We start from the raw sequence: 25,582 nt of genomic DNA on the forward strand, positions 1-25,582 counted from the left end.
AAAAAAAAAAAAAATTTAACACTTTATAGCACTGAGCTAAATTTTGGAACCTTGTGACACGAATCTCTTTATCTTTCTCTTGTGTAGCATACTGTGACAGATTCAACAATTCAATACATTTTATGACCTCCAGTTATCAAACATTGTCCTAGGTGTGGAGTCTTTTCTTGCCTTCCATACAGAAAACCAAGGTTAGATTCCTGGCCAATGAACCTCAAGTATGGCCATCATTTACTTATCAGTGGAGGCCTGCATGTTGCTATGATGCTGAACAGGTTTCAGTGGAGCTTCCAGACTAAGACATTCTAGAAAAAGGACTTGGCTATCTGCCTCTGGGAAATCAGCCAGTTAAAAGCCTGTGGACTACAACTGTCCGATCCCATTGTGCCTGGGCTCACCATCAGTAAGGGACCAACTCAATGGCAGCTACAACAGCATAAATCTAGGAGTTCCTGGGTGGTACAAATGGTCAACACACTTGTTTGTCAACCCAAAGGTTGGAGGTTTTGGTGAGCAGTCTAATGCTTAATTATTTGTGCCACTCAGGGACTAAACTGGGGATAGGAAGAAGAAAACTTTTTTTCCCTTAATTTTGCTGAAAATGTACACAGTTAAACATACACCAATTCAACAATTTCTGCACATACAACTCAGTATTGATGATGTTCTTCAAGTTGTGCAACGATTCTCACCCTTCTTTTCTAAATTGTTCTTCCCTCATTAACATAAACTCACTGCCTTCTACGTTTCCTATCTGACCTTTCAATTTGCTGTTGTCAATCTGATACCATATAAATTGTTCTTTAAAAGAGCACAATGCTCAAGGAAGACATACTTTGCTAATTAAGCTAAACTACTCTTTGTTATAGGACAATAGTTTCAGGAGTTCATCCAGCCTCAATGGCTCCAGAAAGTCTGACTTTCATGGAATTTAAAATTCTGTTCCACATTTTCCTTCCTTTTGATCAAGATTCTTCTATAGGGTCTTTGATCAAAATATTCATTAATGGTAGCCAGAACCATCCAGTTATTTTGGTCTGATGGCAAGGGATGTAGTTGTTCATTGAGGCAATAAGCCATGCATTCCCTTTAGGAGGAAGAAAACTCTGAATGCTACCTATGGACCCTCCACCTCCCACATTATAAAATTTTGCCAAACCATGATCACTGGTACTGGTCAGAGCTGGGAGCCACTGTGCTGAAGTGCAATGCCTGCAGTGTACTGCCTTCCTTAACAATGGTGTCTAGCAGCATTCTCCAAATTTGTATGTCCAAATGGGCTGCAGTACCTGTTGCCTTCTAATCAGTTCTGACTCAAGGAAATTTCATGTGTGTCAAAGTAGATTTGTGGTCCATGTGGTTTTCAATGACAGATTTTTCAGAACTAGATCTCCAGGCATTTCTTCTGGACCAAACAGGTTACTGCTTTCAAAAATGTTCTCAGTTCTTTCCCAGCAACCCCACTCCAAACAGTTAATTCCTTCAACATAGCTACTTCTGCACAGCATACATGTTGTACTTTTAAAACAGCACCTGCCCTAGGTCCTTTTCAGAAGAATCATACAAGGACCACATCAAATTCATCATTAGATTTCTAACATTGAACACAGTAGCTGGCACATTAAAGGTGCTTAATGAATGTTTGTTGACATGACACAGCAACGTCATCTATTCAATTATTTACTTAATTATAAAACTTAGTGATATTATTAATGCTAATAATTAATAACCAACACTGTTCCAAATATAGTCAATGCTGGGTTAAAATTATAAGAAGGCAGATTTTTCTATCAATACAACCTTTTGAACAACTAGAGCCGCCCCCTAGAAATAAATTCATATTACTAGAATTATTTAACAGGGGCTAGATCCCAGCCAAGGAACAATGATTTAGAGAGGTTGTGCACCCTGGGAATGGGAGGATGGAATAAATGATCTCAAAAGCTAAGTTGTGAACACCACCACATAGGTCTGAAATTAATTTCTAATATTTCACCTCTCTAAGCCTCAATTTTATCACCTGTAAGACTGGGGCAATATAGCCATGAAAATACCATGGAGACTGAATAAAACATGTGAAACACTGGTAACACATAAAGGGCTCTATAATGTTAGTTCCTTGTTGTTCCATATCAGACATTTTTTTGTCTTTCCACCTCAGCTATCTCAGAATAGCAAGAAGCAGATAAATATCAAAAACAGGCAAACATGTACACATGCATACTAAGTTCTGCCTTTTACCAGTAGGTAAAAGCAATGAATTAAATACCTCTGAAGTGCCAGCATTAAGAACAAGTATGTAATGTAAATATGGTCTTCATGTGATTATAAGGAACAGAGATTTCAAAGTGCCCAGCTGGGCAAATGAACTAGAGAATTCTTCATGTTGTAAGATTGAACTGTCACATTTCACAGATGAAACAACAGAGTCACAGAGAGGAATAGTCACTTGGCCAAGATGACCTTTAAGAGAATGATGAAGTTAGGGCATAAACCCTAGATTTCTTGACTCCAAGTTTGAGTTTCTTTACCCTACAGGTTCCTTTTCTCCCCATTCAGAGCCCTCTATAAGGTAAGACCAAGGTGAGAAAGATCATCCATTCTAACTACAGGCTTAGCCTTTAAGGTGGTTTAAATGTTATATGGAGCCCTGGTGGTGTAAAAGTTAAGCATTGACAGCTAACTAAAAGGCTGGCATTTCAAACCCACCTAGTGCTCTAAGGGAGAAAGAGTTGGCAATCTGCTCCCATAAAACTTACAGCCTAGAAAAATTCTATGGGACAGTTCTTTTCTGTCACACAGGATAGCTGAATCACAATAGATTCAGCACCTAACAACCACCATATACATTATGTAGAAGTTATCATGGTTAGCACAAATTCAGTTTGTGAACCAAGTCCAAAACAGCAAATGAATGTCCAAGTAAACTTAAAATAACCTAACTGCTATTACGTTATAGTCGCCTTCTTCCAAGCCTCTTATGTCAGTCAATAGTTTAGCATAAGAGCTGTTACAAAAGTGAATTTTTTTTCCCATTTCATCACACGGACTTACAGAAACTATGTCTTAAGCATCCAGGGTTTAGTTTTATAATTATACTTAATAATAAGTCAGGCATTTATAGAAAAAGAGACATTGTACCAGTCACTACCCCAGGATTGCATTATAATAAAACCAAAACCCACTGCCTTCGAGTTGGATCCAACTCATAGCGACCTCTCCTTGGGTTTCCGAGGCAGCATCACTACAGAAGTAGGTTGCCCAGTCTTTCTTCTAAGGAGTGGCTGGTGAGTTTGAACTGTCAGCCTTCTGGTTAGCAGTCAAATGCCTTAGTCACTATGCCACCAGAGCTCCCAACTGCACTATAATAGGAATCAAAAATTTTATTTTTGTTTGTGTTTGTCTATACTTTCTAAAGTAACTTTTTTAAAAGACATTTTGTTGAAATATAATTTATGTACAGTGAAATGCACAAAACTAAAGTGAAATGGGTCAAATGCTTTTTTTTTTTGCAGTGTTCCCATCCCTCCCCTCCCAGTTAACCAACAAAGAAAGTTTCCTTCCATTTATAAACCTTTCCTTGACTAAAGTAACCTTTCATTACTTTTTTTTTCCAGTAAGAATATTTGAGCATCTATTTTATCCAAAGAACTCATATTATTTTAAGACAAAACTACACACAGCTATAAAACCAACTCGAAAATTTTCCGTAAGAAAAGTCAACACAAGATACTATGGGAGCCCAAATCAAAAAACCAAAATATGTTTGCCATCAAGTTGATTTCAACTCATAGAGACCCTACAGGTCAGAGTAGAATTGCTCCATAGGGTTGGTTTCCAAGTGGTCTGGTTACCTAGTGCCGCTCTGACAAGAATATACCACAAATGGGATGGCCTTAACAAACAGAAGTTTATTCTCTTAGAGTCTGGAGGCTTTAAATCTGAGTTCAAAGTGCCAGGCTCTAGGAGCTGGGTGAAAGCCCCTCAACCTTGGGCTTCAGCTCTGCCTCCTGCCCCCCACCCACTGGAGCTAGAGGCATTTCTTCACTCAGACAGCTGATGGCTGCTGAGGCTGACAAACCCAAGGTTGACAAGTAAAAAGGCACAGTCCCGATGTTACCAAACCACACGACAGGCCATTCATTCAAGTCCATTGTAAGTCCCAAGGTCGGCAGAGCACGGCAGGCTGCTGACCAACAACATGGCTACATGCAGAGTCCAAGCATGCCATAAGGTAGAGACCATTCCCCAAGCCTTCTGCTTATATACAGGAAGCAGACTACATTCCCTAAGACAGCTAGCTACTCAGCTGCTCACAGTAGATTCCACCATGGAGTTGATTACCAGTCTTATCATGGGGAATACTACATCCAGCTGCCCAGACACTCAACCAGGCCTAGCCAAGTTGATACAAAAACTTAACCACCACACCAAGGCTGTAAATCTTTATGGAAGCAGACTACCTCATCTTTCTCCTGTGGAGTAGCTGGTGGGTTCAAACCACTGACCCTTTGGTCAGAAGTTGACCACTTAACCCAAACTCACTGCCATCAAGTTGATTCAACTCATAGCAACCCCTCCTTGGGTTTGCAAAGCGGCATCTCTACAGAAGTAGACTGCCCAATCTTCCTTCTGAGGAGTGGCTGGTGGGTTTGAACCACCAGCCTTCTGGTTAGCAGTCAAATGCCTTAGGCACTATGCTACTTAACCCAAAACCAAAGGAAGGATTAATTCCATCCTGAGGAAATCGGGAAACACTTTATAGAGAGTGTAGCACTTGAAGTGAATGTCAGGAGGTAAGTAGCATATACCAAGCAAAGAAAAGGAATGCCATGGAAAGTGCCTGGCAGAGTCACAGAATGGTGATATGTGTGTGCCTGTGTGTGTATGTGTGTGTGTGTGAGAATGTAGATGGGTGGCAAGCAAGGGAACGGAGAGCAGAAAGAGCCGAGGATGAACGGGTGGATGGCCAAATTCTGAAGGATCTCAAACGTTATACTAAGAGGTTTATTCTGTAGTTGACAAAGTCACGTTCTAAAAAGAAGGGCCTACATGATCATGTACATAGCCATGTCATTGTTCAGCAGCCTGCCATGCTCTGCTGACCTTGGGACTTCCAATGGACTTGAATGAATGGCCTGCCATGTGGTTTGGTAACATTGGGACTGTGCCTTTTTACTTGTCAACCTTGGGCTTACCAGCCTCAGCAGCCAGCAGCTGTCTGAGTGAAGAAAAGCCTCTAGCTCTTGTGGGCCAGGAGCAGGAGGCTGCGCTGGAATTGCGTAACAATAACTCCTGAATAGCCTTTGTGGAAAGCATATGTGGTAGAGACACTATCACTCTAGAGATGAAATCTATAGAGAAAGTTTTTCAGATCCAGATGAACAAGGGTAAAAATAGGGAGAATGGAGAGGAGAGAGTGAATTAAGAAAACAAAAAAAAGTTCATTATACAAATATGATTTTTACAGTTTGCAAAGCATTGTCATATATATCATTTGGTCTCAACAGCTGTATTAGGCAGGGAATGATGCTCACCCTGGTTTATGATTTTCGATGGAGCAGTAGTGACCTGTTTTGCCCAAGGTCACCAGCTAGCATAGAAAAGCTGGGACTGGAGCTCAGACCAATATCAGGCTGCCTCTAAGATTCTGTACTTTTTAAATTTAATTTAATTATCAGGTCAAGACCCTTGTCATGCTTTTTCCATCAAATATTTGTACATCCATCTTCTCCTCTCCTCATCTGCTCCTTGAAAGCAGGATCCACCGCTTGTATTTCTTTGCATCTCCCTCAATGCTCTGTATCTCAATAAATAGGGAGAGATAGATAAGATAGCTGTGTTCAGTAGTGCTCCCATCTGTAGTTTTCAGAAAACAGAATGGTCAACAGTCAAGGATACACTTTCCCATTGGTCTAGTGGGTATTTCCTTTGCAACAATGGTCAACAGCAGAGGAACAGCCGTTGCTACAACGCTGATGATCCAAGGTACCTCCTGCCAGCTGCTATGCTGCTTTGCATTCTAAGTGTGAAGGATCTGTACAAAATGGGCCTGCTCTGAATCCTATTTAACTTTTCTATGGGTTTGTGTTTGTCAAAGCTTCATGCCAACACTGTCAGAAAAAGAAATGCCACAAAACTTCTTTTAGGAAAGGGGAAAAAGACCTACTTTATACACTTGCTCTCATGCTAATCACACCACCATTCAAATCCCAGCTGAATAGGAGTCCTACAATAGCCTGGGAAATACACAGAGCCTTTTCCAGGCTCCCTCACTCAAAATGTTGCATTTCCCTGGCTTTTTAACTCCTTTGCAGAAGACTGATAAGAGGAAGGAAGAATTAGTAAGACAATCTGAACTTGTTACCCCTCTGGAGAAAAAGTCATTCCATTTCAGTGTGAAATTGGCAAAGTATTCTCCTTGCCATGACTTTTAACCTTTTCTTACAAAACTGGAGCTGAGATTCTTTCTGATATATTTCAGTGAAATTTTAATGCATGGTTCAAGTAACCAGCTCAAAGCAGATTCTAGCAAAGCACTTCCTGTGGAATCTTAGTAAAAGATCTCTGCTAGTTATTAACTTGTTCAATTATTAATACAATGTGCTGCCACCCACCAGAGAGAGTTGAGTACAGGCACTGCTGACCAAACTATGAGAAAAATGAAATGAAGCTCCAACTAACTGAGGCTTCTTCCTTGTTAGGGTTGTGAAATTCTAGTAAGTTGATCACGCGTGCAAAGTCCCCAGCACACTGCCCGTCACATAAACTAAAAAGCCAACTGTCATCGAGTTGATTCTGACTCACAGTGACCAGGTAAGTTCCTGTCCTTCCCTCCAGCCTGGAGGATGTGCGTCTAAGTTTCTAACCTCTTAGGAATATACAAAGAAACATATCATATTGGCCAGGGCAAAAGGTTTTACACCTCAAATCAAACCTGAACACTTCACAAGACCTGATCATTTCATTTTAAAACTTTCGGACTTGTTTGCTTTCTTCATATGCTCATCACTAAAATCAGTAGTCAGTGAAAGACTCGAGTGTCAGTTCTGGTGAAAAGCACATAAACTGTGGTTTGCTCGTATACCAGATGCTCCACAATTTACTAGTTATGATCCAGGGTGAATCACTTAACCTCTCTGACTGGCGATTGTCTCATCTATAAAAATGGTTAGAAGATTATCTCTTTTTCAAGGTTGTATGATTTGATGAGATACGTGAATATGCCTAACTATAGAGTAGGTAAGTGTTCAAAAATGTCAATTTCCCATCTGTATCCAGTTGTCATTTAGGAAATTACATTCTTGGTAGGATGATTTTGGTGTTTTGTTTGCTTGTGAGGGATGGAGAGCTGAAGATCTAGAGCGTGAAAAATTAATTGAAGCAAGAAAGGGCATTTAAATTCAAATTCTCAGATGCATACATTTAATATAGCTGTTCAATGAAAGGGTTTATTAATTAATAATAAACGTTTGGATTTCATAGCTAAGGCAAGTACAACTACAAAAAACCAACATAAGGCAAAACTCGTAATTAAAGATTCTTCAACTCCATCAATTGTCTAAGGGAAACTAAACCTAAAATCAAGATAGTTTATTTTCCCTTGGAATTGAAAGGCCTATATTTTATATGCTTTGAACCAAGAAGTATATTTTAAATTCTCTAGGAATTCCACATTCACACAATGCCTGCATACAAACCTTTTCAAAGCAAAGGATCACAAAGATGAGTGCAGTCTGCCATCTCTCCTGTGGTGTCATTAAACCACTCTTTCCAAACAAATTTAAATGAGAAGCCAGCTAAAGAAAAGACTCTAATAAAGTTGGTAATATTGAAAAAAAAAAAAAAAAAAAACTCAGCTTGCTAGACATTCCTCTCTATGATCACAGTTTGTACAGTTGCTTCAAAAGACAGCACTGTGCATTTAATCAAAATATTCATTAAGGCCAAGATGACAGCAAGACAAATGCAATGATTAGAAATAATGTATTAGACCATTCCTCCCTAGAAACCTACGGAAGCCAAACTGACCAAAACAGCCACTTTGGGCAAGTGTCTAATGGAATCCGCTGTGTGGTTGAGAAGCATTTCTGCCACTTCCTGTCAGTGGTTGCTAACTTCACAACAATGAGGGTCATTTGTGGGGAGGAGGCTACTGGTAGAAGTTCTATTTACTGCAGTTAATGAAGGAGCTGCATCCGCAGCCACTAACCAGAGAAACTCAACATTTCCCAACATGACCCAAAGGTTACACCAAATTGCAAAGACTGCATATCAGGCCCGTGGTACAAATGGGTCACTAACAGAGTGACCTATTACCACTGCCTGATGTGAACCACAAATGGTCCAGTTCAAGTCCTTCTTCCCATTAGGGCACCTCCCAAGATGGCTTCAGGCCCCGGTGCTCTTCTTCACTAACTGTCCATTTCAGGCTGTCCAACCTTATTACCAAGATCCCTCAGAGTCCCTGTGCCCCTCCCTGTGTGGCTCATTTTGTGGAAGATGTTTTTCATTTCCCAGGAAACTGTATTTCAAAGTTGACAATTTTCTACTTTTGTTAATCCAAGCATACAAAGTATCAATCCCATTTCCTAATTTGCAGAAATAACCAGCAAGACCAGAGCGAACTGGTATGTGTCATTCGAAATACAAGTGCAAAAGGCTGATGTTCTGAGAGGTCTCATCAAAGGCTGATCCTTTGAGTTAGTCTCAGTAAGTTAATCATTGGTAAATATACAGTATACATTTGATAATTTTTAAGTGTCGCAAACAGCATAGGATACTCCATGATTGCCTAACAGATCTTTACAGGTCCAGAGAAACCAAGATGGGAATCACAAATCTCACTCATCCTGGACAACTAATCATGTGCTGCCAGTGTGAAAGTCTGTGAAGTCGTGGGAAAAGTTTGGGCTTCAGACGCCTTTGGAGAACATAAGCATTAGTGCTAGTGGATAAGAACTGCCTCAAGAGGTTTGACCCCAACTCCTCTACTCACTAGCTGCATAACCTATGGCAGATTATTTTTAACCTCTCTGCACCTTGGTTCTGTAAAATGGAGATAAAAGTATAAAAAGTCCACAGTCTCACTGGGAGTATGAAATAAGAGAATCCATGTATGCTGTTTAACATAGCTAGCACTCAATAAACACTACGAATTGTCATTATTTAGTCAAGCTTGAGTTCAAATCCCAAAACTGATGACACATCAGCTGTGTGGCCTTGGCCAAATCATTCACCCTCTCTGGCTGGCAAATCCAAGTTAGTGACACCTACCTAACACTGTCATTAGAAAGACTGAATGAGATAGCATGTGATAAGTGTGAGAGCCCTTTCCTCACCCTCTTCAATAACCATGGTTTAATTTTGCATGCACTTATAGCTTGATTTTTCATGCATTGATGATTTGATGCTCCAAATAATTCCTAAGGATTTGTGCTTGTGTCTTATACAATTTATGATCTCCTGGAATCCTGTATACGTCTACCAGATCTATGGTCACTTCAATTTCTGAGACTGTAATTGTGTAGACAGCCCTAAATCCAGGGTGGAATGGGTGGGGGAATGTGAATAATCAACCTAATCAGGAATTGAAAAGATAGATTTCTACTTTATGGCCTTAAAAATATAGCAAAGCTGGCCCTAGCAATCTATGTTTTCAAGGTACTCTGTGGAAGCATTTTCTTTTTTTTTTTTTTTTTGCTGCAGGAATCTGCTTTGTGGAAGTATGTTACTCAGTGGGTAGGCAGGTCTAGCTGACCACCCAGCATCCATTCCTCAGTCAGCTTTATTGTTCTCCACTCACTCATCTTAAACCCAGTGACACTGCTAAACTGATTAAAAACTTCGTTTCTTTGTGGAAAAATGCTGCTAAGAACAAAGCTACACTATAGTACTTTCATGAATATGTTAATTTCAAAGCTGTTCAGTAAAACTTTTGTATTTTCTCTTTACATACTTCAATTAATCTTAAGATATTTCTAAAGTGGTACAGCTACTATGGAAAACATTTGGCAGTTCCTCATAAAATTAAACCCAGAACTCCCATGTTATTGTAGTGTGCTGTTGAGTAGATTCCAACTCCCAGAAGCTTTGTATGGCAGAGTAGAATTATCCTATAGGGTTTCCTAGGCTGTAGTCCTTATAGGAGTAGAGCATAAGGTCTTTTCTCCCATGGAGCCCTGATGGGTTCAGGACTCTGACCTTTCTTTCCGTTAGCAAACATTGCACCATCAGGGCTCCTCAGAGTTACCATAGGACCCAGTAATTCCACTTCGAAGTTTGTAAGAAACATCAAGCAAAATATATACAAATGTTCATAGCAGCATTATTCAGAACAGCCAAAAAGTAGAAACAAACCAAATGTCTACCACATGATAAACAGATAAACAAAACATGATATATCTATATAATGGAATATTACTGGACCATAAAAAGGAATGAAGTATTAATTTATGCTACAACATAGACGAACCTTGAAAGCATTAAGCTAAATTAAAGAAGTCAGATACAAATGACCACATAGTATATGATTCCATTTATATGAACTTCGGGTTAGCAGTCAAACACCTTAAGTACTATGCCACCAGAGCTCCTTATATAAACTGTCCAGAATAGGCAAATCTATAGAGGCAGAAAATAGACTAGGGGTTCCCCTGGGCTTAAGGGGGTTGGAGGAATGACTGGTGATGTGTACACTGTTTCTTTTTGTGTTGATGAAAATGTTCTAAAAATGGTTGTGGTAATGGTAGTTGTACAGCTATGTAAACATAATAAAAATCATTGAATTGTATATTTTAAATAGGTTAATTACATATGTCAATTATATTTCAATACGGCTGTTTTTAAAAAAACCACTACAATCCAAGAAAAATCCTTTCTCTGAGCCAAGATGATTTCTAGTGGCCCATTTATTTTAAGGGACATTTGAGAAATGAAAAATTGCAGAGCTCCCCCTCCCGCCCCCAAAAAAAGGGAACTTCATAGCCACATTTGTATAAAAAGGCTATGACCAAGAAGAAGTATTTCCTGATCCCACCATATGGATTTCCTCAATTTCCTATAAAGATTTCATTTAAAGCATTTCAGCACCTCAGTTCAGAGCCCCCATCCCGGAGATCAGGAGCTACCTGTAATCTCTTTTTTGCCCATGCCTTCACTTCCTTACGCTACTGTCTTACATTCTGCTCTCACCTACCTCCCAACTGGTCTTGCTGCTCTGCCTCCAACTTGCCAGCCCTCAAATCCAGAGTAATCTTTCTCAAACAAGAATGAGATTAGATTAATCCCCCATGAAAAACTTTCAGCATCTTTTGTTTCTGTTTGAAATTTTCCATAATAAAAATAAATGACTTGCTCTGCTGGTTCTCCAAAATAAAGTTCAAGTTCTTTAGCTGCCTGCCATTTACAGCCCTTCATAAATTGGTTCTAACTGATTTCTCCAGCCTCATCTCCAGTGTCTTCCTTTCCCACTCACACAGCCCAAGTTACACAATCCTTAGGCTGCTGCAGCCTCCAACTACTCCCCTCCCAAACATGTCTGCACTTCCCTGTCTCAGCACCTACTGGTCCCTCTACTGCCACACCTTCTCATCCTTCACTACTGCACCACTAACAACAACCACCTTCACTACTATTTTTCTTCTAAGATCCAGCCCCATGTCCTCAAGCAAAGTTCCTAACTCCAAGGTGCAACGGCAACCCCGCCCTTCCAAAATGTGTGTAATTTGTTGTTATGTGCCATTGAGTGTGAGTCCTGTCTCGTGTCAAGTGGTCTCTGACTCATAGCGACCCCTCCTTGGGTTTCCGAGGCAGTATCACTATGGAGGAAATAGCTTGCCCAACCTTCCTTCCCAGGAGTGGCTGGTGGGTTCGATTTGCCAGCTTCTGGTTAGTAGTCAAGTGGCTTAGGCACTATGCTATCAGAGCTCCTGTGTGTAATTTAGTGTTTGTATATACACAGGTCTGTTTCCCAGTCACTAGCCTGGAGATTCCTTAAGGGCAAGGAACTCTCAGTGCCTAGCACAGTTGTTGTTGTTGTTATGTGCCATGGAGTTGGACCCGACTCATAGTGACCCCTCCTTGGGTTTCTGAGGCTATATCACAACGGAAGCATATTGCCCAATCTTCCTTCCAGGGAGTGGCTGGTGGGTTTGAACCGCCAGCCTTCTGGTTAGTAGTCAAGTGCCTTAGGCACTATGCCACCAGAGCTCCTTAGCATAGAGTAGGTACTCAAAAAACATCTGTGGAAGAGTAGTGTCAGGAGTCTTGAAAGCTTATAAATGGCCTTCTAAGATACAACTATTGGTGTCCATTCATCTGAAGCAAAGGAGAAAAAAGGAAACCCAAGAATCAGAAAAGGAGGCAGACTATAGGACTAGATGTCTCCATGAACCATAGCCTCCTCTATCTTGAGACCAGAAGAACTAGATGGTACCAAACTACTACTTCCTAATATTCTGATCAGGATCACAATAGGTGGATCCTGACAGAAAGGGAAAAACTGTGGGACAGAACTTAAAATTCTTAAAGAATCCAGACTTACTGGGCCCATTGATACTTAAGGAATCCATGGAATTTTTACCCTGAGATACTCTTTACACCTGCAAGCAAAACTATCTCATGGGGTGACCTTTTAACCAAATAGCAGGTTAAGGCAAAAAGTAAGGACCACCATCCTTGAGTACTGTGCTCTTTGAGAAACTACAGTGGAAATAATGAGAACGTTGATACAATGTGAAGAATGTAACCAATATCACTGAACATTATGTGTAGAAATGGTGGAATCTGAGTGTGTGTTGCTGTGTATATTTTCACCAAAAATACAGTAAAAAATTTTATTCTTCATTTAAGAAAATATTTTTTAACTCCATCTCTTGAAGACAAGACTTATGCTTGGAAAGACAAGTACAAACACACATTTAATCAAATAGGCTTGCAAGAAATTATCTTGATTGATATCACAAACTAATTTGGGGCTAGATATAAAGAAACCATCAATAAGAATGGCTCCCTTAGTGTCAATGTAATCATGTGTATTATATGCTTTGGGGATACATAAACAGGAACCAAAGTGTGCTGCTTTTTATAATAAGGCACTTAACTGATTTGCATTTCTCTGCAAAACTCTCCAGGCACAGTAATTTTGTTAATTTGTGACAAACCTCAAAAAACACACTTACCACCAATAGTCTGATTGCAATTTATACTTTCAAAGCACTCAGAAATCAACAAATTCCTTTCACAGGCTTCCAACAGTCTAATGTGTGCTGTGTTCACTGGTTTGTTTTTAAATCTGAGAATTTTAATGCACAGTATAATTTATGATTTAACCTGGACCTAAGGGAAGAAAAGTTTCGCAAGGATGGTTCAAGAATCTGACCTAGCCTTCTTTTGAATGTTGGCACTGCCAATTAAAGCACGCTCTTCAGAAAATTACTTAATTGGAGATTCAGTTAACTCCTCTGTCAAAGGAGAATAACTCCTACCTTAAGATATGGAGAGGATTTTAAAAAGCAAGAACTTAGTAAACATGGGTTTCTTTTATTCTCCCTGGCTCAGGGATGTATTACCCAAATAAGCAAAGTAACCACAAGCTTACTTGTGCTTACTTACTCATCTATACTGAACAGTTTCACATGGGCTATTATGACAAATGTGAAATTGTTCACTACAGATAAGTAAGCACAAGTAAACCCGTGCTTACCTTGCTTACTAGGTACTCCGTCCTTGTTAAACAAAACAAACAACAAACTCACTGCCGTCGAGTTGTATCCCACTCACAGCAACCCCTCCTTGGGTTTCCAAGGCGGTATCTCTACGGAAGTAGATTGCCCAATCTTCCTTCTGAGGAGCAGCTGGTGGGTTTGAACCTCCAGCATTCTGGTTAGCAGTTAAATGCCTTAGGCACTATGCCACCAGAGCTCCGTCCTTGTTAGGGATTGTAAATCTGAAAAGAGGCTTTCATTCTGTAGGAAGGTGCTGCGATTCTGAGAGAGAGACAGATGCCAACTATATCTAGAAGCAGAATCTTTGATGTGGTGAAAAAATGTGAGTTATTCATTACAGATGAGTAAGTAAGCACAAGTAAGCCCGTGCTTACCTTGCTTACTGGGTAATCTGACACTGTAGCTGAAATACTTTCTTTTGGAAAAGATGGTGCCTGTCCAAATTCAAGTAAATAAGTGATGATGTTTGGTAATAAGCACTTCCCAGAACAAGTTTGAAGAAATGTGAAGTCAAAAAACTGCCTCATCCTTCTACTTTGCCCCGTGTAATTCTGTCCTTACTCAGCTAACCTCCAGTGATTTGGATTATAAATTAAACCTGTTTGTCTTGTTCCTCTTTTAATGGACATGGGCAAGAGAAAGAAGAGAACATACCTTAAGAATAATATCAAACTTCAAACTTGACAAGTGAAGATCAGAAAAGCACAATGGTATAAAGGTAAGACCTTGGTTTGAGGCCTTGTTCTTCTATTAACATTGGACAATGACTTAACAACCCGGGCCTTAGGTTCTCCATATTTGTATCAAGGGCACTGAGAAGGATATGATGTTGATAATGATGATGATGATGATGATGATGACGATAGAAACTAAGATCTGTTGAGTATTTATGCACTATGCACTATACCAGGCATATCCTTACAACTTCAAGAAGTACATATTCCATTTTCACAAAGGAGAAAACTGAGGCCTCCAAGAGATTAAGTAACTATAAAACCTAGTTATATAGTTAATAATCATGGGCAAGTAGCATAGCCAAACATTTAACTCAGGCCTATCTGACCACAACCTCCCACCTTGTGTTTCTTTTCCTCTGACCTCCCACCCTTCCTCAGCTCAAAAAGTCTTGTCTTTATGACTGAGATGAAAAATGACCTTGGTATTGTTGATAATGAAATCACTAAGGTACTTTTAAATTCTAAAGATTCTCTGAATCTAGGTAATGAAGAATTGTTCCAATAGTATGTTCTTTTCTCTGTCCATGGAGAGGCTTCTACACCACACTTTAAACTGTGTTACAATTATGTATATATAACTTTTTCTACTTTGCTACCCAATATGAACCTTGAGTTAGGACTCATATTTATGTTCCACATTAGGCTGTATACAACATATCTGGACTCAACAAAAATGAAATGTATGATATGGAATGAAATAGTAAAGAGTCTTCATTGTAGTAACTGCATTGCAAAGTGGACCAAAGAGTCCTGGATTGAAATTAGAAAAATTTAGTGATTGCTTACTAACTGGGAACCTTTGTGCAAGTTACATTGTTTCTCTGACCTGCAGTTTCCTTGTCTTCCAAAGGGGTCTCATACCTTATCATATGGTCGGCCTGAATAATATGATAACTGGCACAGTACCTCCATTCCTCCAACAAATATGGAGAGTGCTTGATTATTTTCAATAATAATCAAATAATAAAAAATCAATAATAAAGTGTTGATTATTTTCCATCATTGCTGTTCTTTTTAATTAGGCTTTTCCCTGGACTGTCTGTCAAAGGACACAGAGAAGAGGTGGCCCTAAAACAGAGCATTTGTCCAAATTCTCTCCTCCCTTCCTAAGGTGTATTTGTCTTTGTCTCAAGATTACACGGCCATCTCCCTTTCAAAGGGGAAGAATGCAACCACCAAAGGCTATTGAAGTTCCTGCACTTTGACTTCTCCAGCCAGGGTCAGGAAACCTTGCACTGCTTTTCCTCAGTTAATGGAAAACATTTGTGCTCCCTCTTGCCTTGATTTTTCTTAGGATTCTCTGCACATTTTTACCCCTAATATATTTCAGACAACTTTGCTGCCAAAAAATGAAAGAGAATTTCATAGAACCGTTAAGGATTGGGGAAACTAGAAAGGAAAATACAATTATTTTGAATAATAATAGCAAAATAATACCTGACAATGGTATAACGCTTAACTTTCAAAATGCTTTCAGATTGACAATCTCACCTGAGCTTTATAACTTAACAGTGTTACTAGATATGCTTATTTTATAGATGAAGATATTGAATCCTAAACCAAAACAAAACCAAATCTATTGCCATCCAGTTGATTTCAACTCACAGTGACCCTATAGGACAAGGTAGAACTGCTTCATAGAGTTTCTAAGGCTATAAATCTTTACAGAAGCAGACTGTCTCATTTCTACCACAGAGAGACTGGTGGGTGCGAACCATCAACCTTTTGTCTAGCAGTCGAGTCCTTTAACCATTGTGACACCAAAACCAAAAATGAAACTCATTGCCATTGAGTCGGATCCAACTCATAATGACCCCTCCTTGGGTTTCTGAGGCAGTATCACTACGGAAGTAGATTGCCCAGTCTTTCTTCCAAGGTGTGGCTGGTGGGTTTGAATCGCCAGCCTTCTGGTTACCAGTCAAGTGCCTTAAGCAATACACTACTATCAAAAGATTGAAAGTTCGAGTCTACCTAGAGGTATCTGGGGAAAAAAGGCCTAAGGAAAAAAACAAAAAAGCTAAGAAAAAAAATACTTCTGAAAATGCAGCCACTGAAATCCTTACTGAGCACAGTTCTACTCTGACACACATAGGGTCTCCAAGTTGGAATGAACTCCACAGCAACTGCTTTATTCAGGATTTTAATTTCTTTCACCTTAAGTCACACACAAATTTCAATATCTCAAAAGAATATATTTTAAGACCTCATTTATCCAAAGAGGTCACATGGCTGGCAACTTCAGCTATATAGAACTCAGTTTTGGACCCAGATACATACAAAAATCCTAGTTTCTCAGCAATTAGACAAATACAAAGTCTTGTCACTAAAAATCACAGGAGACCTTCAGACCTGTACTCCCAGATAATTTTTTTTAAAATTTTTATTTTATTTATTGTATTTTATATTACAGAATGTTTTAACTTTATGTAGCCAATTTTGCAATTTTTTTAACAGAATTCCAGCAAGCTTGATAATCTACATTCACATTTCTATACTGAAAAAAAGAGATGCACTGGGCACAAAAGAAAATGTTAGCAGACAACCTAATAATGCAGAGAATGCCAGAACGTTTACTACAGGGAGGGACAAAAAGCCCACTCAGTACCTAATCCAATGACTTTCAGACATCAGCTGTTAAACAACACAGAGATTCCCAAACTAGCCTGATAAGAAGCATAGATGATTTTATAAAATATAGAATCCCAGGCCCCACCTAAAAGCCTACAGACTCTGAATCCCCTCAGAAGGGGCCTGAGAATCTGTATTTCATACCAGATTGGTCTTATTATGAGGTCAGTTTGTGAAATATTGACATAGCAGCTGTTCCTAAAACGAAATTATTATTCCTCAGATAATGTTGAATTATTCCAACCAAATTAAACTGATACACAGGGTTGGGTTTCTCCATAAATATAACTGCCTACGCAGGGAAGAAGCCCTTGACTAGGGTCTCATTAACACCATGCTGTGACCAACTGGGCTTGCCAGCCCAAACAACTGCACAGGAAGGTGTAAAGAAGGAATCTAAAATTGACAGGAAATCAAAAAGGCTAAAAGTGGAAAAGGCCACCAACCCTGGCTTTAGCAGTTTCCCACAAAGGCAGGTACCACCATTGTGTATCTCTTTTATAAAAGAACGGAAAGAAAGCACAGAAAGTTAAGAAGAAAAAAATAGCAATTCTGGACAATAAGAAAACAGAGGTTTTCAACTATCCTACGAAAGTCATCAGGGTTCACCAAGTAAATGAAGATTCACTTCTTTATTGCAGTCCATGCAGTGTGTGGCTTGGCTAGGCTGTTCACCAGTTGATTATGAAAATCTGTTTTTATATTCTATGGTTCACATGGCAAATTAAGTGATTAAAACCTACAGAGTTCTTAAAAAGCCGTATTTATTGAACATACAAACTGAGCAGCACAAAGAAGAGAGAAGTAACCTGTTATGATTGGTTACTTATTTGTTTGTTGATTACTATAAATTTCAGGAAGTAGGTGAAAGGACATTTATCCAGCCAAGGAAAAATTCAGCCCGTTTCTCAGCATGCACAACTTGTACATTCAAACGGAACAAAGAGATACTGCATTGTTTAAAATCAGGAAAAGTATGCGTCAGGGTTGTATCCTCTCACCATACTTACTCAATCTGTATGCTGAGCAAATAATCAGAAAAGCTGGACTATATGAAGAAGAACCGGCATCAGGATTGGAGGAAGACTCATTAACAACCTATGATATGCGTATGACACAACTCTGGTGCTGAAAGTGAAGATGACTTGAAACACTTGTTGATGAAGATCAAAAACTACAGTCTTCAGTATGGATTACACCTCAACATAAAGAAAACAAAAATCCACAAGTGGACCAATAAACAACATCATGATAAATGCAGATAAGATTGAAGCGGTCAAGATTTCATTTTACTTGGATCCACAATCAATGTCCACGGAAGCAGCAGTCAAGAAATCAGACGTCATATTGCCCTGGGCAAGTCTGCTGCAAGGGATTTATGTAAAGTGTTAAAGAGTAAAGATGCCACTTTGAGGACCAAGGTGTGCCTGTCCTAAGCCATGGTATTTTCAATTGCCTCATGTGCATGTGAAAAGCTGGTCAGTGAATAAGGGAGACTGAAGAATTGATGCCTTTGAATTATGGTGCTGGTTAAGAATAGTGAGTATGTCACGGACTGCTAGAAGAACAAACAAATGCGTCTTGGAAAAAGTATAGCCAGAATGCTCCTTACAAACAAGTGAGGATGGCAAGTTGATCTCATGTACTTTGGAAATGCTATCAGGAGGGACCAGTCCCCATAGAAGGACATCATGCTTATTAAAGGGTCAGCTAAAAAGAGCAAGACCCTCAATGAGATAGACCAACACAGTGGCTGCCACAATGGGCTAAAACATAGCAACAACTGTGAGGATGGCACAGGACTGGTCTTAATTCATTCTATTGTACACATGGTAGCTATGAGTCGGAACTGAGTTCACAGCACCTAACAACAACATCGATTTCAGGAAGCAGGTAAAAGGACACATATTCAGCCAAGGAAAAATTTAGCCAATTTCTCAGCATACTGGAGTAACTCCAACAAAACACAGCACTTAGTTTCTCTCCAGAATTAACACTGACTTACGCTAATTTTCAGCATTAAATATTTTGTCAAAGAAAAAATAACAATGCAATTAATGATATATGATCTAAGAGAAGTTTTGTGCTGTCAAGTTGATCCAACTCATAGTGGCCCTATATTATAGAGTAGAACTGCTCCATAGAGTTTTTTTTTTTTTTTTTTGGTTGAAATCTTTATGGGAGCAGATTGCCAGGTCTTTTCTCCCAAAGAGCAGCTGGTGGGTTTCAACTGCTGAGCCTTCAGTTATCAGCCACGTACTTAACCACTGCACCACCAAGGGAAGTACTGACTAGATTTCTACAGTACAGTATCTACCAGCACAGACTCATAAAATTGCTAGAATTAAAAGAAGTCTTCCAAAAAAATAAAATCTATTACCTTCAAGTTGATTCCAACTCATAGAGACCCTAAATGACAAAGCAGAAACCCATAGGGTTTGCAACAGTGTAAACCTTTACAAAAGCAAACTGCCACATCTTTCTCCCATGCAGCGGCTAGTGAACTCAAGCCATTAACCTTTTTGTTAGCACCCAAGTGCTTTAACAACTGTGCCACCAACACTCCTACAAAAGGAATCTTATAAGTGATCTATTCTCTTTGTTGCAATGATCAAGAAACCACCATAGCCAAGGAGAGTCAAAATTATTTTCCCAAAGTCACACAGCAACATAGTGACTAGGACAAAACTAGAACCCAGGTCTCTGGCTCCATTTTGATGATTCACTCTCTACTAGAAATGAATCTCAGAATGTTTGAGGGCAGCCTTAGAAATAGTCCCACCTAATCATCCATTTTACCAACAGAAAGAGCCGAGAACTATAGAAAACCAACCTGTCTGTAAGCACACAACTAAAGACTAGAACCCAAAGCACCTGATTTCAAGTCCCCCATTCTCTTCACTACACCAGTGTCCCTTTTCTTATTAAAAGTGTAGTGCTTAATAAAAACACATGATGATTTTATGTATTCCATATATGGAACCAATTCTAGAATTTTATTTCAACCATTTTATTGCAAATCAAGAAATGACAGAGACTTTCTGGAACCAGCAAATTAAACAGCATAGTTGTTGATATAATCTATTATTTTACCTGTTTGAGACTCTTTCCCTTTGTGCATCACGTCTCCTTGAAGACTACATTGTGCCTAACCCAAGCCATGGTATTTTCAATCACCTCACGTGCAAGTGCAAGTGCAAGCTGGACTTAAGAAGAGTTGATGCTTTTGAGTTGTGCTGTTGGCGAAAAATACTGAAAGTACCACGGACTGCCAGAGGAACGAACAAATCCATCCTGGAAGAACTGCAGCCGGGATGCTCCTTGGAAGCGAGAATGGCCAAACTTCATCTCACCTACTTAGAGTCATGTTGACAGAAGGGACCATTCCCTTCTGGATATCATGCCTGGTAAAGTGGAGGTCAGCAAAAAAGGGGAAGTCCATCTCAATGAGATGGACTGACAGTGGCTGCAACTATGGGGTCAGATATAGAAGGACCAGGCATTGTTTTGTTCTGTTGCACACAGGGTCACTGTCGGAGCCGACTCAACAGCACCTAACAACCCCACTCATTGCCTTTTTTCCTTGTTCGAGAATAGAATGGGAGAGTCAAGGTTTTGAGACCAAACCTGACTAAGCACCTGCTTCCTTGCAATTCTTCCACCCCTACCATTACTAAACTAACCCACCTTCAAGTATCAAAAGCCAAATGAGGAACAGTCCTTCTGAGCAAAAGAATCTTTTCTGAAGAAGACTGCGGGGTATACTGTGAGGATTCAATGGTAAAGCAAAACTAACAAAACCAAACTCACTGCCATCCAGTCAATATGGATTCACAGCAACCCTGTAAGACAGAGGAAAACTGCCCTGTAGAGGTCCCAAGGTTGTAAATCTTTACAGAAGCAGACTGCCTCATCTTTTTCCTGCAGAGCCGCTGGTGGGTTCAAACCGCCAACCTTTTTTTTTTTTTTTTTGGTTAGCAGTCAAATGCTTTAACCACTATGCCTCCAGCGCTCCTGAGAATAAGCAAGTGCTTAAGAATTCTGTTACATCTTAAGGGCTGCCTTCTCAGCTTAAATTTAGATCAATCATGAATGGAAATCATCTATCTTCAATTTTCTGCCAAATGAGACATTGTCCTATTAGAAGTGAATGGTTTCTGATCTTCACTATAACATCATTACTAAGCATTCATTTTATGGTCTGGTCTACCTATGATTCGGAGATACAACAGATGAAGACAACCACAAAAGTTTCATCTGGGGCTCTTGGTTATAAATCCCTTGCATTTGCCCAAGTCTTGGGAAAGAAAGTACCAGTAACTTTCACATCTAATATTTCTTCTGTTCTTCACAGCTACATGATGAAGTGAGCATTTTGCAGATGAAGTAAATGAACTCAAAGAATGAAGGGCTTTGAACAGAGCATATAAGACAAAAAACGGGACCCAGGTTCAAAGGAAGCACTCAATAAATACTAACTACATGGCGGCAGGGGGCAGTGGGAGGAGGCAGGTATGGAAGCTCAGCTGGGATTTACCAAACCTCTGCATCTGTACTGCTACCGTGGGCTGCTGTGTGCTCATTCTTTGAAACCACTGTTTCATGGGGTAAAGAGGTTCCCTCAAAACCTCAATGCTAGAGCTAGCTCCAAATCAAAACAATACCACAGAGCAAGTGACCTGCCTTTACTGACTGGGAGAGTAGTACCACCTTTATCCATTTGCCTTGATGCAGATAACTGGGTAATGTGCAGAGATGGGACTTTCTGCACTTAGTTTAAGCATTTACTGATGAGGATCTGGGCTTCAGGATTCTTCAGGTAAGAAAATGAAATAGAGATGGACTCCAGTCATGCTAAACTGAGAATTAGGGTTCAATTCAAACTGACTTCCAGTCCTTTCTTCTCTGGTTTTCTCACCACAAAAGGGAGATAATCTCTTCACAGGAGTTACAAAGATGACTACATAAATTGAATTAATTCATTTCAAAATTAAATTAATTAATTTTAATGTAATTCTAGTCGTACAGAAATTACATCTGACAGAAGTAGATGCTCCTCCCTTCTTGGTATAAGAATCATCTCTGCCATGCTCATGCTACTCCTTGCACCAGAAACAGTACACAAAAAACAGGAGGCAATGCAGAGTGCTTGACTGACAGGAAAACAAAGTCAAGTTCAGAAAGTCTCAGGCAAAGATTTACAACGTTGCCAACAAAGACAGCTTTTCAATCTGAGATAAACTCCCATTAGTGTACTCTGACATCAAATTCTTTTAGCCTTCAAACAAGAGTGGACTTTTGGTGTTTTTTTTTCCACCAAGAATTTAATATTCCAAAAAGGTACGTGAAACAAGTTAAACTACTTGCATATTTCCACTTACATAACATTTATATAGCACATCAGCTTTTATTTTTTCCAGATACAAGGAGATGAAGCTTGGAATATATTCCAGTGGGAGAATAAACTGAAAACTATGTCTCTCTTCTTAATATATTAGTGCCCTGTAATCCAGACCATATGATCAATAAACTATATAAAAATTAAATCATACTGACAGTCTCAGGCAAAAAGTGAACCAAGTAGAAACAATTTTTTTTTTAAGACTGTGGTGTGTGGAATATTGAAATCACATGTTGTGTTATTAATTTTTCTTTTGGAAGCCAAATAGAGTTCGCCTGCTTAAATTTCTCAATTAAACAGTTACCTTTTCAAACAGCTTTTCCTATTAAAGGTGTTAGGCATTTAATTAGTAACATTGTACTTTGGGCTATACTTAGGAGAGCCATTTGAAAATGGCTTTGTCAACATGGTTTTAATGATAGGGCATATATACCTTAAAACAAGTAGATATATGCCTCTCATAATAAAATACATAGTCCTGATACCTTCTTAACTTTTTAGGTAAACTAAATCATTTGTTCAAATGTTAGACCACAGCGATCAAACATTAACAAACAACTGGGTTTATTTATATTAGCCTTATGGGGACGTGAGGATAGTTGGAAGAGATGAAGAACTGAAACCAGAACAAATATACCTCACTTTGGATCTTCAATACACAACAGAGTATCTTTGGGTTTCTAAGTACCTGGCTAACCAACCTATAGCTGGCAGATGTGCCTCTTTTGCAAATCCTTTCCCATTTCTTTTTCCTGTAGTAAAAACACACCATCTCTTGTGATTGCCTTCTGAAATCACAAGAGTGGAAGGAAGGAGGAGGACAATGAAACTGACAAAGGCGTTCAAGCATGTTCTAGTCTGCAATCCTAATCACAAAGGAAGAATTAGGATTCACATCACAGGTGCACAAGCAATTTTCTGGGCCCTAGAAAGAACTTACACTGCAACCAAGCAAACCAGAGTAAACACTGGGAAGCCCCAGGCAAGTTTATAGCAAACAGCTTAGAAATATTTAGTGTTTCCTTATATTCTCCAGGGACCAGGGAGGGTCTTTTCAAAAACACAGTAGTTTGGTTACAAAACTTTAAGCACTCCTCAGTCCCACAGTACTGTAATAATGAACCAGGCTCCTTCAGGAAGGTAGGCCCCCCAGTGACAATTTCTTTACATAGCATCTTCATGTTTAATTTATATGCAGGGAGGTGGGAATGGGCTATGCCACCCGAACTGCAGTGACCTTCCTTCCCTTACACACAACACAATTTTACCTTCAGCAGTCTCCCCTTATGTTAAGTGGCATGCTGTATTTTTTTAAACTCTAAGAATCCCATCTTTCTTTCAAAATTTACTATGGGCAATCAAGCCAAAGGCAGGAGGATCAAAGTCTGGGGAAAACTACAGAAGTAAGGAGCCGGCTACAGAAAGCCTCCTGAACACAAGGGAAGTCTAACTCCAGCACAAGAAGCCTCCAGTTTACACAATCTGCACGGACAAATCCCTTTGAAAGGGTACTTAAGTCTCGGTGCAGGAGTTCTATTTTAAGGGACTGAACGGGGGAACACAGATGTTTCTTCAGTTAGCAGAGTTGGCAGAACAGCTCCTGGACCAAATCCGAGTTCTTAATGCAGGAAAGAGCCCCGGAGAGCATCTAGTTCAACCCACTTATTCAACAGATGAGAAAACTGAGGCCTGTGAGGTAGTATGGTTGCACACACAGCAAGTAGCAGAGTTGCACTCTTCTGATGACAAGTCCTGCAAGCTTTCCATTACACTATGATTTGCTTAAAAAAAAAAAAAAAAAAATCCTAGCTGACTTCAACCTTGAAACTACTGCAGATTCATGTCAATAGCCAACACGCCCCCCCCCACCCGCTCAAGTTCATAAATCATCCTCATTCTCCCACTGCCATTCCTTTGACTCCCACTCTTCTGCTAACTGAGGCTTTCAAATAGTCTAGAAAACAGAAGTGGGCTAGTGCCTCAACTCTCTGAGACTGCAATTTCGGTTACAAAACATGATCATGGCTTGCTCGCCCTGTGCCTCAGTTTCCTCATCAATGCAATGGGGCTGCTCACCTCTACTGCACTGAGTTAGGGAGAGGGCGGATGCCCATGAAACTGCCTAGCACTTGGCACACAGCAGGAGCTCAAGAAAGGGTTTCTGAATCGGAACCCAGCACCAGGCCGCGGAAGAGCACTTTCAATCCCGGGGGATGTACTGGAGAAAAGCAAGGAAAAAAAAAAGAGAGCGAGCTAGCATGCCGCCCAGCGAGGCGGCACCGGCGGAAGGGTTGAATGTTTACATACAGCCGCCGGGAGGCAGCTCCATTCCAGGCAGAAGCCCAACACTCCGGGAGATCCATTTTACTTGGAAGGATGGCAACAAATTATATATTCGGTGGCTCTAAATCATGGTTCAACCAACTTCCCCTTTTCTGAAAGAACGAACCCACACCTTCCTCGCGATTCTGTCCGGACTTCGGAAGACGCGAAACGACTTCCAACCGGAGGGGACTTTTAAAGAGCTCCCCGAACACCTAAGCACGCCTAGCACACTTTACAGGCCCAGCAGTCAGTAGATTCAGGGAGAGCGGGAGCCTCGGGGCCCCGAGCGGCGCGAAGTCTCCTCGAAAAGGCAGCGGGGGCCTCCCGGAGCTGACAGCGCGGGAGGGCGGGCTGCCGCGGCAAAGCGCTGCCTGAGAATGCGGCCGCCGGGGCCCGGAGCCAGCCAGCAAGCGCCGAGCCCCGCGCGCGGGGGCCGGGCTGGGCTGGAACGGGCGCCGAGGGCAGAGGGGCCGAGGGACCGCGGAGCTGGGCTCACCCATGAAGAGGCAGAAGAGGTCCAGGAAGATAAGTAGCACCCGCTTGCTGCCGCTCCTCCTCGGGTTGTTGTTGAGGGCTGGGCTGCCGCCGTTCTTGCTCTCAGGAGCGATCGCCTTGTCGTACTTGTAGCTTTGCATGGCTCTGGCTACGGCGCGAGCACCCTGCCGGGCTAAGACGTCCTGCGACAGCAGCCGCAGGCTCACACGCCCGGGTCGCTTGTTGGCTTTTCCGCCGCCTCCGTCAACCCTGCTCCTCTGAGTGGCGGG

General features: G+C 40.5%; 1 protein-coding gene across 1 annotated transcript in view; it reads right to left on the minus strand.

The window, feature by feature from the left end:
- The window catches only part of PLPP3 (phospholipid phosphatase 3), a 120,658-nt gene extending 95,205 nt beyond the window's left edge, over nucleotides 1-25,453 (minus strand). The window contains exon 1 of the mRNA XM_007947400.2: nucleotides 25,315-25,453. Coding sequence (XP_007945591.1) covers nucleotides 25,315-25,453 — 139 coding nt within the window. The remainder of the gene's footprint in view (nucleotides 1-25,314) is intronic.
- Nucleotides 25,454-25,582: the final 129 nt, after the last annotated feature.

Source organism: Orycteropus afer, unplaced genomic scaffold, assembly GCF_000298275.1.
Source record: "Orycteropus afer afer isolate SDZICR_OR568_19922 unplaced genomic scaffold, OryAfe1.0 scaffold00183, whole genome shotgun sequence".
NCBI lineage: Eukaryota > Metazoa > Chordata > Mammalia > Tubulidentata > Orycteropodidae > Orycteropus > Orycteropus afer.